Raw genomic sequence first — 12,905 nt, forward strand, 5'->3', positions numbered from 1 at the left:
CACAGTCACAAAGGCCCGGTTCCTGATGGGTTTCTCTTTATTTTTTGATACTCAAATCATTACTTTTAAAAAGCTAATTCTGACAGCCTCATTTTCTTGCACCTGTTTACTGACCTAAATCTGCAAGGCCTTCGTCTGTCAATCACTTCGTTACCAGCAAGGAATCCTGCAGCTCCTGCAACACTTGCAGTTTCATCTCCCGAATCCTATGCCTCATTTCCCATGGTGTGCAACACACAGCAATCAATGAGAGACTGATGGACACAGGCAATACGGCTCAGTGAACAGGACAGAGGTGAATGAAGTGCTGACGGACAGCTCAGGGGAACTGGATTCTAGATGTGATCAGCTCATGAGTAATAAGTACCTGGCGGTGAGAACTCAGCAAACAAATACGATGCCAATAACCCTCACGGGCACAGGCATGTGAGATTAGGTTCGATTTCACCACTGAGTTGTCTTGGAGTTTGCTACAGAAACACTGATCGACTTATACACTAACTGCAGAAATTAGCTAAGTGGAAACGGAGTGGCAGCAGGCAGGTCTGCACAGCCATCCAAGCAGAGTGATACCATATGCAAAGATGGGAGGTGACATTTTCAAAATGGGAAGAGTGGGACAGGTGCTGTGGTGTATCTGGTAAAGCCTCCACCTACAGTGCCGGCATCCCATATGGGTGCCAGTTCGAGTCCCGGCTGCTCTGCTTCCTATCCGGCTCTCTGCTGTGGCCTGGGAAAGCAGTGGAAAACGGCCCAAGTGCCTGGGCCCCTGCACCTACATGCGAGATCCAGAGGAAGCTCCTGGTTCCTGGCTCCTGGCTTCAGATTGGTGCAGCTCTGGCTGTTGCAGCCAGCTGGGAAATGAACCAGCAGATATGAAAGGCCTCTAGATAGATAGATAGATAGATAGATCTGCCTCTGCCTTTCTATAACTCTTCCTTTCAAATAAATGGATAAGTCTTTAAAAAAAAAAAATGGAAAGAGGGCCGCGGAGGCCAGCTCTGGTCCCTAGGCCATGCGAGCTGGGGTTGGGACAGGTCGCCACCTGGTTCAGGTGGTTCACAAGTCGCCCTGAGCACAAAATGCCCCACATGAAGAACAGTGGGTCTGCAGAGAGCTCCAAGCTGGCTTAGATTAGGAGCGCCTGCGAATCAGGGACTACGTCTGTTTTACTTGCTTACAGAATGCCTAGCACAGCACAAAGCGCTAAAAGACACTTAATAGTATTTATGGTGGTGAATGAGACAATCAGAGGAAGACAGGAAGACAGCTGGATGGAGGCAGCAGTTCATTCACACAGAGCCCTGGTTCTTTTAAGAGAAGGGGGCTGCTTTTAAACACACCACCTTACAGAAGACCAAACCGAAGGCAAGCAGAAAAACAAAGCACAAGCCCCACGCTCCATCAACAAAGCGAGGAAAACACAGAAGCTGTAAGGAAGTGGCTGCACCCTGGTAAGCAGAGGGAACAGCCGTAGCAGCGTGAAAAGCAACGAACCCAGGAATCAGATGTGATCAATATTCACTGTGCCTGGCCGGCGCTGCGGCTCACTAGGCTAATCCTCCGCCTGCAGCGCTGGCACCCCAGGTTCTAGCCCTGGTTGGGGTGCCAGTTCTGTCCCAGTCACTCCTCTTCCAGGCCAGCTCTCTGCTGTGGCCCAGGAAGGCAGTGGAGGATGGCCCAAGTGCTTGGGCCCTGCACCCGCAAGGGAGACCAGGAGGAAGCACCTGGCTCCTGGCTTTAGATCTACGCAGCGCGCCAGCATTTGGGGGGTGAACCAATGGAAAAAAGAAGACCTGCCTTTCAAGTAAATAAATAAATCTAAAAAAAAAAAGAGAGAGAGAGAGAGACAGCAGCAGTGGGTCAGTGAAGACACTAGGAGGACAGGGACTGCAACGGCGACTCAGCACAGATCGGTCATTTGTGAGACAGAGGTCCTGTCCTGAGGACAGTCGCTGGGGCTCCTGTCGCCGGTGCCCAGGTTCTGGTGCCAGATGGCCTGGGCTCAGCTCCCCACGTGACCTCTCTGTGAAACAGGGACACCCACAGAGCTGCTGTAGAGGCGGAACGGGGAGCACTCCGGGAGCACTGCAGACAGAGCCCAGCACGCCCAGGTGCCAGTCATGGCTATCCAGTGTTCTCTGTTCACAGGGTGGCTACACAAAAGAGCAAACTGCCCAGCAGGAGCTCAGGAAAAACAACAACAACAAAATAACACAGCAGGCGGCGTTGGGCTCTGCTGTGAACTAACCAGCTCTGTGACTGTGCCTAAACCTAAATCTCTTGATACTTACTTCACCTGCCAAACAGGAAAGATCCTAAGAGCCTGCAGCAACGTGGGCTCAGGGGACTAAGGGGAGAGGCGCCACGGAGCCCACCACTCACTCAGTGCTCAACACGTGTCTGCAGCCACGGCTGCTGCTGCCCGGCTTCCGTGGCCACGTACTGACCAGGATGAAACAGAATAACATCTACGTGAAGATGCTGCATAAACTGCCAGGGAATGTGTGCTAAATGCTATATGATCGTAAATAGAAAGGGCAGAATTATATCAAGTATGGCCAGCGCCGTGGCTCACTAGGCTAATCCTCCGCCTTGCGGCGCCGGCACACCGGGTTCTAGTCCCAGTCGGGGCACTGGATTCTGTCCCGGTTGCCCCTCTTCCAGGCCAGCTCTCTGCTGTGGCCCAGGAGTGCAGTGGAGGATGGCCCAAGTGCTTGGGCCCTGCACCCATGGGAGACCAGGAGAAGCACCTGGCTCCTGCCTTCGGATCAGCGTGGTGCGCCAGCTGCAGCGCACCGGCTGCAGCAGCCATTGGAGGGTGAACCAACAGCAAAGGAAGACCTTTCTCTCTGTCTCTCTCTCTCACTGTCCACTCTGCCTATCAAAAAAAAAAAAAGAATTATATCAAGTACATCAGAGAAGGAGATCGACACAAAAATCATAATGGAACTATAGAGTAAGAAAAATACCCGGCGGAAGAAAGTGGATATAAAAAGCTCAGTTTGCCAAAAGGCAGGCGCAGACTCAGGCTAGCTGTCGGGGAACCAGACGGCAGCTCCGCTCACAAATGTGGTTACACCGTACACGTTCTCTCTCATCTGAGGAGCACCGTCTCGTGTCCTGTCCACTGAGAGGCAGACCGCGCCAGCGTGCTCAGCACACAAGAGAAGCCCTTCCGCTTGGAACTGCACGAGGATGTGCTTCTGCTCGAGTGAGTCTGGGAAGGCAGAGCGAGGTGGGACACAAGTGTGCTGTGTTGGGGAAGCACAGCCAGGAGGTGTGTTGCAAATAAAATCCTGGAGGCTCCGCGTTCCTCCAACGTCGGCTGCCTATCTATTTTTGAAAACTAAAGAAATCAGAGGGAAAAAGCCATTTTGGTTGCATTAGGTTTGCAGGAGAATGAATGGGGTGCCTGCTGGCAGGAAATTTAATGTAGTTAGGATGTGACTGAGGCAATCAGAGAGCATTTTTACTTTTGTTTGCACGACAGATTAAGCTCGCAGCTCTCGCTGTTCTTCGCGGCAAGCGCCACCGCTAATAGCCTCCACATACTCATAGGGTTTGCAAATGAGGGATACAGGAGGTTTATAAAATTGCAAATCCTCAGCAAAGCAAATTTAGCTTTCCACAAGCCTTCGCGCTGAAGAAGGTGGCCGGTTAACCCCTTGAAAGGAGACAGGAGCTGCAGCCGACACGCGTCTCCAGTGTTAAATGAGATTCACCGTGTATCACGGCAAATCACAACAGGTTCCTGGCAATAAATGCACATTTCCTTTGTCTCACCTTTGCACCCTGGATGGGGGAGCAAATATTCCATATCTTGGAGAACAACTAAAATACTGCACACCTCCGACGGAGCCGTCATTCTTGCCGTGAGGTTTTTCCAGCTCTATTCCGTACCAATATCCTGGAACATGAACACTGCATTTTAGAAGCATCCGCACTTTGTTCAAAATCATTATGCTACATTATATTATAGGAGCCCAAAGTCTGGATGGCTTAACATTTTCACAAATGACCGAAATGATGGTATATCATTTCGGATGATAAAATTACAAAATTGGAAAAGTGGGGAGAATCGTCACACAAGCCTAATTGCACAGCAGTGCGTTAAGGGAGGAAAATGAAATAAAATAAACAGAAACTTGGCGAGGATTGGGTATTATGCAAGAAGTAGATGCCCAAAATACATTCAAAATTACAATGAGTAATAAAGTGTCCTTGACTCAGTGGCAGAGTGTGTCCCGGTGACAGAAACACAGCACAATAGTGAGATGTATAAATCAGAAAAGGGGCATGCGAGCCTCTCATCTCACTCTCCCAACACTAGAACATCAGAGCAGCTCTTGAATAATTAAAGGAGGACAGAAAGAACACAGGGACTGCCACCAGACTCCACGGTGACTCTGCTTTCTCTTCTTTCAACCCGAGATGAAAAGAAAAATTACTTTTAACCTAGATGAAGACTTAGGCTGACTGATGAGAATTTTCTCAAATGCTTTCAGTTTTAAAAGGGCCCTTTCTGAGGGAAATAATGGGATTTCCTCAACTGTAGAGCCTAAAATTAAAGTCGGGAAATTGATTTTTTTTTTTTTTTTTTTTTACAGGCAGAGTGGACAGTGAGAGAGAGAGACAGAGAGAAAGGTCTTCCTTTGCCGTTGGTTCACCCTCCAATGGCCACCGTGGCCGGCACACCGCGCTGATCCGATGGCAGGAGCCAGGTGCTTCTCCTGGTCTCCCATGGGGTGCAGGGCCCAAGCACTTGGGCCATCCTGCACTGCACTCCCTGGCCACAGCAGAGAGCTGGCCTGGAAGAGGGGCAACCGGGACAGAATCCGGCACCCCGACTGGGACTAGAACCCGGTGTGCCAGCGCCGCAAGGCGGAGGATTAGCCTAGTGATCCACAGCGCCGGCCGGGAAATTGATTTTAATACGTCCCCACCTATATAAGGAAAAAGGACACACAACCCTGGAGCGAGGACTGTCCCTCTCTGAGGGTGCTGAGAGACCACTCCTCTATGATTTAAAAGGGGGGAACGGCAGGAATGGTATTTGATCTCGCACCATCAGTTATCAGGTGCAAAACAAACACGTATACATCAAGACGCACATGGCAAATCACAAAACACAAAAGCACTGTTCTTCCAGCTTCCGAGTGCAGAGCTGACTGCTAAGTCAGCCTACAAGTGCTTGATGCTTGCTCCTCGCTCACGCTCACAGAGATGGCGCACGCGCGTCTACCTGCAGAGACCAGGGTCCGAGCTGTTGAAAAGGTCCCTGTGTGACCAGAACCTCTGACACTCACAGGGCCCTGCGACACAACGTGAGGACTGGCTAGGGGTGGGCCTGGGGCACGGCAGTTAAGACGCCACTTGTGCTGCCTGGGGTTCCAGTGCCAGTTCAGCTTCCTGCTCATGTGTACTGGGAGGTAACGGGCGACGGCTCAAGTATTCAGGTCCCTGTCACCCATGTAGGAGATCCAGGTGGAGTTCTGGGTTCCTGGCTTCAGCCTGGTCCAGCCAGAGATATTGCAGGCACCTGGGGAGTGAACCAGCAGACGGGAGGTCTCTTTCTCTTTCTCAAATAAAGCAAATAAATTAAAATGCAAAATAATTTAGAATTTTTTAAAGGGGGAAGTGAGTGGGCAGGCATGGTGGTGCAGTGAGTTAATAAGCTGCATCCCACATCCGAGTGCCCGGTTCGAGTCCCAGCTACGCCACTTCCAATCCAGCTTCCTGCAGATAAGATCCTGGGAGGCAGCAGGTGATGGCTCAGGTGACGGGGTCCCTGCCACCCGTGTGGGAGATCCAGATGAAGTTCTGGGCTCCTGGTTTCAGCCTGACCCAGCCCCAGCTGTTGCAGATGGGGGAGTGAACCAGCAGATGGAAGCTCGCTCTCTTTATCTCTCTCTTCCTCCCTATCATTTTCCCTCCCTTCCTCTCTCTAGGCCTGTCTTTCAAATAAAAAGAAAGGAAAAGAAATGCCTACACACGTGACGTCTGGCCACACGAAGGCTCAGAACCGGGCCGGCACGCTTCTGAGCGTCCTGAGCCAAGTCAGCCAGGCCGCCACTACTACTTCCCTGAACCCCACACTAGGAATTTGCCAGATTTTACTCCTTCTGCCTCCTGTGCTTTCCTCCTTAGCTTTTGCATTTCCCACTTTAATTTGCCACGTGACTGCTGCATGCTTACATATAACTGGAAAACGTGTTATAGCAGAAATACATTGAGACAAGCCTCGGCAGCAGGGACTGCGCGCTCTCTAGAAGCAGTGCATGTGGAGAGCTTCCCATTTAAATGTCAATTCTCTTTGCGAGGGTGGCACAGATAAAAATCCTGAAGAGGCTAAAAATGGGCTCGCTCTCAGCTCCAGGCCTTAGAAAAGTCTGCTGCTGTTTTGCCAAAAGCACTGATCCGACCTAAACTTTTGACGCCACAAGAAATACAGGGCACCCCCCCCCCCAACTCCCTGATAGGCAGGATGACTTTAACAACAAAGTTTCCAAGATTTTTAATACTGGCTTTTACTACCCGAATTTCAAATTGCTTCACATTAAGAATTTTAAAAATTAAAAGTCTACCCAAAACAATGAACTGCATCCAAAGAATCGAAGTAACATAATCAAGGAGAACTCGGAGACACAGGTAACGGTGAAAAACAACCTGCCGTGGAATTCCTAAGCTTTTATTGGGTGACTGCATTGGGCACAACGTAACTAATTTCTATTACTCCCTGGAGACCTAACGGAGCCAGGCATGATGAAGACATAGAACCCATCTCAAATCGGCTAGTTGGCCGACCACGAAGAGCGGCATTCGTGAGCAGCCGGCACCATGGGACAGCAGGTGAGGCCACTGCACACAATGCTAACTGCCCAGATCAGAGCTCTGCTCTGAGTCCCGGCTGCTCCACTTCTGACTCAACTCCCTGTGAATGTGCCCGGGACAGCAGTGGAGGATGGCCCGAACGCTCGGGCCCTGCTGCCCATGTGGGAGATCTGGAGGCACCTCCTGGGTCCTGGTTTCAATCTGGCTCAGCCCCAGCTATTGCAGCCATTTGAGGAGTGAACCAGTAAATGGAAATGGAAGACATTCATTCTCTCTCTCTCTCTCTCTCTCTGCCTTTCAAATAAGTAAATAAAATCTTTAAAAAAAAAAAAAAAAAAAGTGGTGGCCGGCGCTGCGGCTCAGTGGGCTAATCCTCCACCTTGCAGCGCCGGCACACCGGGTTCTAGTCCCGGTCGGGGCGCCGGATTCTGTCCCGGTTGTCCCTCTTCCAGGCCAGCTCTCTGCTGTGGCCAGGGAGGGCAGTGGAGAATGGCCCAAGTGCTTGGGCCCTGCGCCCCATGGGAGACCAGGAGAAGCACCTGGCTCCTGCCTTCGGATCAGCGCAGTGCACCGGCCGCAGTGCGCCGGCCACAGCGGCCATTGGGGGGTGAACCAATGGAAAAAGGAAGACCTTTCTCTCTGTCTCTCTCTCTCTCATTGTCTAACTCTGCCTGTCAAAAAAAAAAGTGGTAGTAATGAAACAAGCATGTGTTGGGAGTGAGTGCCCCTCAGCGCCCTGCTTCTGCCCATCTGGTGAGCAGAGGCACTGGCTGCCTTGGTTCCAGACTCTGCACAGACATTGTGTAGGGGGACAGCCTCGGGGGAGAGAGTCTCCCCCAGGAGCAAATGCTCAGTGTGCTGGTGCAGACTCCTTCCCCAGGCTCCTCTCCAGAAACAACAATGGGAGTGTGGGTATCACCCGGCCCTGGCAGCCTCAGCCTGGGAACTGGGGCTCAGGGAACAGTGCGGGGACTCTGGTCCCTGCTGTTACTGGGAGTTGTGGAGCCCTTCATCTCTGCCCCAGGATTCTCACAGTCTTCCACCAACACCTAGGAAGCTGGCTGGCTACCTTGTTGGCTTGAAAATCAGTAAAGTCAAACCTTGGTGTAGTTCTCAGCAGATTAACACAAACTTTTCTTTAAAAAAAAAAAAATCAATGTTCTAGCTAATCTTCCTATAACGCTGCAATGCCACCAAGTGTTAAAGCAGGATATTGCTTTCAGAAACACACAAGCGAGATTCCATTCAACTGGCTTCTACTGAAAATTACAGGGGCTGGGAGTCCAGGCCACTCGGAACTCCTGCATCCCAGCCGGCTTGGCGCCCTAGCTCCGTCTCCGATTCCAGCTTCCTGGGAGGCAGCAGGTGACGGCTCAAGTGCTTGGGTCCCTGCCACCCACAAGGGAGAGCCAGACCGAGTGCCAGGCTCCTAGAGCTGTTGTGAGCGTGTGGCAAGTGAGCGAGTGAGCAGAAGAGACTGCTTTCTGTTTCTGTTCTTTCATCTTGAAAATAAATTTTTAAATAATTTTTTAAAAATAATGTAAATGAAAAGCGCCGAAAATGCAAAAGTTAATAATCTTTTTACTTCAGGGAACACAGCACTGACTGCTGATTGGACATGAAGACGTAAGCACAAAGATGTACTTTCAAGGCTCCAGGGCACACAGAAGCTTTCTCGCCGTCCTCTGAACCCTTTTGCTTTTTCTTCTCTATACCGGTCTGATGAAATCTAAAGAGTTCACTCATTATCGGCTCGTCTTAAAGATTATCCTTGGCAAAACTCCAGTCCTGAGACGTCCTCTGTCACTGAGCTCACCGGCGCTGAGTGAGAGGAGACGCGCAGTGTGACAGCTCGCGCTAACACGGGACAACTTACAGCGGGCGGCACAGGAGCAGCAGGAGTCACCCTGAGGGGACACAGCTGCATTCCACCATCCTTTCACAGCGCCTGGGCCACGGCCACTGTGCACAGGAGCTCTCTACAATTGGGTTTCCTTTACACGTAAAGCTGTCAACCCCGCTGTATTCTGAAGCATCGAATGCAGCAAAGAACGGACAGCTGAGTTACCTGGAGCAAAGTTCGTTGTTCCGAAGAACCGGACGGTACCGACTCTCTGGCCTACGACCAACACTCTGTCCCCAAGCTGGAGCTCCCCCTCTCGGCAGGAACTATTTGCTACAGATGTTGCTGAGGAGTTCAAACCTGCAGAGGTGGGGGCCGGGGGGTGGGGGGTGGGGGGCAGGGAGAGAGGAAAGAAAAGAAAGGGGAAAAGACTCAAAAAGCACATTAGCCCAAAAAAAAATTCACTGCATATTCTAACTAGTGTAGTTAGTTGGAGGTAGGTTTTGGTATTTGGCGACTTATTTTATATGCACCTGCAGTTGTTTCTCTCACGTGAGGTCCAGATGGTGACAAGGAAGGTGAAGGACCCCGAGAAATGATTGCCATGGGACATCGACTCTTCCAGGACTTCCTGGTACTTAGGACGGGCCAGCAGGCCTCTTTGTAAAGGGCTAGGAAGTACTTTAGACTTTGCAAATCACGCCATAACGATCACAGCTACTCTGCTCTGCTGTCACCAGCATGAAGCGGACACAGACAATACATTAAAAAATGTGCACAACCATGTGCCAATAAAACTTTATTGACAAAAGTGGGTGGGTAGGTCAGCTATGGCCCATGGGTCATAGCCTCCCAATTCCTTTTCTTGTAAAATTCTACAAAGCTATAGTTCCCCTGGACTTAGTGTATATGATACATACAGGACTGTGATTTCAAGGTGAAATTGCTGTAAGGTGCCAATAACCCCAAAATGACTTCCTCATTAAACAGGATTACTGCCCACTCAGCTTGATCCAAACTAAACTGTGGAATGCCCAACAGTAAACATCACAAGTCCCAGAGAAACCCTATTGAGACAGCTGTTAGGCGAGCACACCTGCAGGAAAAGAGGTGGCCCAGAGTCCTGGCCCATCGGGACCCCCGTGGGATTGACAGAACTGTCTGCCGAGGTCTACACAGCCAAGAGTGAAGGGGTCCCAGCCCACAGCGGAGGGATGTCTGGGTCGAGGGTGCCACTCGCCAAGTCCTCGGCCCCCAGAGTCACTAATACTGGTATTCCCAGCATTTCACACCCCACAAAGTGCTTTTCATAAAAATTAGACTCATAAATAATAACTCGGGAATTCCTATGGTGCTGCGCTCACAGCTAGCAGGTGGCAAACCAAGACTGAAACCCACAACCTGTGGCCAGAAATTCCCTGTCTGTTCCCATGCTGCCAGCTGACAGTGGCCCACGCACGGACAGCAAGTTCACCCGGGGGGATCCGAGCGGGCCGAGGCCCTGAACGTAGGTGTGCTCCCCATCTCTCCCATTCTCCTGAGACTGACTTTCTTCCTCTGTCTCTAATTCTTTAACCCGATGCTCAGCCACCGTCCACAGCGTCCTCAAACGCATCATCTACGGGGAAGGTTGGGTGTCTACTCACTCCAGGACAACGTCCCGGGGAAACGTCTCTAGCGCTGCAGACAAGGTCTCCCTCCTGAATGCCTCCCATCCTCCGCCCTCCCTGTTCCCAGAACCCTCGTCACCCGAACTAGTATGGCTACGCAGCCCTCACGTTTACGAAAAGGAAAACAGGGGATGTATGTAGCCACACATAACTCTTTCTCATAAAAATTTTTAAAAAAGATAATCCCATGCCAACCTATAAACTTTTTTAAATCAAGTCAATGTCAAAAGTCCAAATGTTAAACACAGCAGCCCTTAAAACATAAATAAAATGAGGATAAAAAGGACTGCTGCATCCCAAAAAGACAGATATCAGGGGGCAGCACAGTGGCATAGCAGGGTAGAGCTGCCACCTGCAGTGCCGGCATCCCATATGGGCGCCAGTTTGAGTCCCAGCTGTTCCACTTCAGATCTAGCTCTACAATGGCCTGGGATAGCTGTGGAAGATGGCCCAAGTTCTTGGGCCCCTACACCTGCATGAAAGACCTGGAGGAAGCTCTTGGCTCCTGGCTTCAGATCAGCTCAGCTCCGGCCATTGTGGCCATTTGGGGAGTGAACCAGCGGATAGAAGACCAACCTCCCTCCCTCCCTCCCTCCCTCCCTCTTTTTGCCTCTCTGCCTTTCTACCTCTCTGTAACTCTGCCTTTCCAATAAATAAATAACAATATTTTTAGAAAAACCAGCTATCATGTTTCCCCTGATCCAAGGCAACTAACATAGTACCTGAAATGTAATGTATTGGAATGAAATGGACATTTTGAGATTCAATGATTATTTACAGCCCTTGTCTCTTCCATTGAGGAACAGTGTGTTCTTCCTCTTCATACTATTTATTGAACTCTTATACTGGGAGTAGCGCTCACTATATGATCATTAAGTATACTGAAAACAGATCTTTGTAAAAATTAAGAGTGGGAATCTGAGAGGGAGGGGAAGGAAGGATTGGACTGTGGGCAGGGGTGGGGGGGAGTGCTACTATGTTCCTAAAATCTGTATATATGAAACTTGTATACCTTCAATACAATTTTTAAAAATGTAAAAAAAAAAAGGCTTGCTGCCTCACTACACCTGCCCAACACATGTTCCTCACTGCATTAAGGAGAACTGGGGTGTGTGGGGGGGGGGGGGTCGTTCAGAGACTAAATACCCCAGGTCAACCATTTCAGGCATGATTTCCAGGTCTCCTACTTTTAGGTTCCCAAAGTTTACACTGATTACATCATTGTTGTGGCTGAGGGCATGGGTTTCCCTCACGCCTTCTGGAAGAGTATTTTGACAAAGGAAAAACTCCTGCCCTGAACATTTTCTATGGTAAAATATTGGTTCATATAATTATTAGAAACGTGAGTAAGAGAACCTGGCAGTTAATATGAGGTTTATTCTGAACCATTTCTGCCTGCATGCCTTCATTCCTTCCTGGGTCAGTTCACCCCACAGATAACTCAGCGAGCACGTGTGGATTCGGCAGAAGCCTGGGAGTGTTTGGTGCACCCTCCCATGGAACCACAGACGTGGGGGCCACAGCGGGCAGGCCACCAGCGACCACCTGGAACTGGTCGCCCTCCTATGTGGCCTTAAACAATGACTCGAGTGAAAGCAAACTGCTTTTTAAATATGGAGATGACACAAAGGCATGGGAAGAAGTTTGTGTGCAGGAGATGGAGTTAAGATGGGCTTAAACCACCGAGAGTGAGCCTGGGGACAATCAGTGGCGAGCCTTGCACCCGAGAGCGACAGGCAGAGCCCTGGCTCCCGGCTCGCGGCCCGGGGAGGTGGGGACGAGAGCACACAGCTCAGTCTGACTGCAGTAAAGGGTTCCTTCTACACATTTAAAAACAGCAAATCTACTTACAAAGAAACCAAGATAAAAAACACCAAGAAAGCCAGGTTGAAAAAGCCATAGATACCAGCACTGGCTCGCGAGGACAGAGAGGGGCTTTTGCTCATTGTCTTCTTGGTGCTGCCGCTGGCACTCAGTTTCTTGGCGTTGCTCTGTTTGTGCTCCAGAGAAGAAGTGGAGGAGGAGCTGCTGGCGGATCCGAGCGTGGGACCTGCCACGGGCGAGGAGAAAGGACGCATCAGAGCACGGAAAAGAGCCGGTGCACAGTACGGGGCGGTTCCAGGCAAGCCCTCCCGGAACGCTCCACTCGGCTTCCGTGGCTGTGGATTATCTTCGTGCCAGGTTAAATGCCTGAGCTCGCCCAAATGCAACGTAGCTTCCACGTGCACGATTTTACAACACAGGCAATGGCACTCCAAGGTCGGGATCTCATACAGGAGGTGCTGCCACGGCAAACCACGTAAGCTGACTTCTAATCTCACCACCAATCACTCACCTCCCACTGCAGATGGGACAGTAGAGTCCCATCTGATTCAGACAGAAACCAAAACACTTGCTATTGCTAGGTCCTAAGGTAACAAAACTTTAGTATTAAAATGCTTGCGGGATACGTGCCATGGCACAGTAGGTTAATCCTCCACCTGTGGTGCCGGCATCCCATATGGGAATCAGTTCTAGTCCCGGCTGCTCCTCTTCCAATCCAGCTCTCTGCTGTGGCC

The 12,905-nt window shown here is 50.5% G+C and overlaps 1 protein-coding gene across 16 annotated transcripts in view; it reads right to left on the reverse strand.

Moving 5' to 3' along the window:
• CLIP4 (CAP-Gly domain containing linker protein family member 4) overlaps window positions 1-12,905 on the reverse strand; it is a 94,424-nt gene that overhangs the window by 40,657 nt on the left and 40,862 nt on the right. For all 16 annotated transcript variants that reach the window (XR_016229511.1, XR_007918301.3, XR_011386722.2 and 13 more), the window contains exons 11-13: window positions 12,254-12,397; window positions 8,903-9,037; window positions 3,787-3,910 (exon numbers count right to left, since the gene is read on the reverse strand). Coding sequence is in view for 11 of the 16 variants with exons in the window: in XM_089326611.1 (XP_089182737.1) it covers window positions 3,787-3,910; window positions 8,903-9,037; window positions 12,254-12,397 (403 nt within the window). In the remaining 5 variants the exon portion in view is untranslated. The remainder of the gene's footprint in view (window positions 1-3,786; window positions 3,911-8,902; window positions 9,038-12,253; window positions 12,398-12,905) is intronic.

The sequence above is a fragment of the Oryctolagus cuniculus genome, chromosome 2 (assembly GCF_051225735.1).
Source record: "Oryctolagus cuniculus isolate XC-2025 breed Fujian yellow rabbit chromosome 2, ASM5122573v1, whole genome shotgun sequence".
Taxonomy (NCBI): domain Eukaryota; kingdom Metazoa; phylum Chordata; class Mammalia; order Lagomorpha; family Leporidae; genus Oryctolagus; species Oryctolagus cuniculus.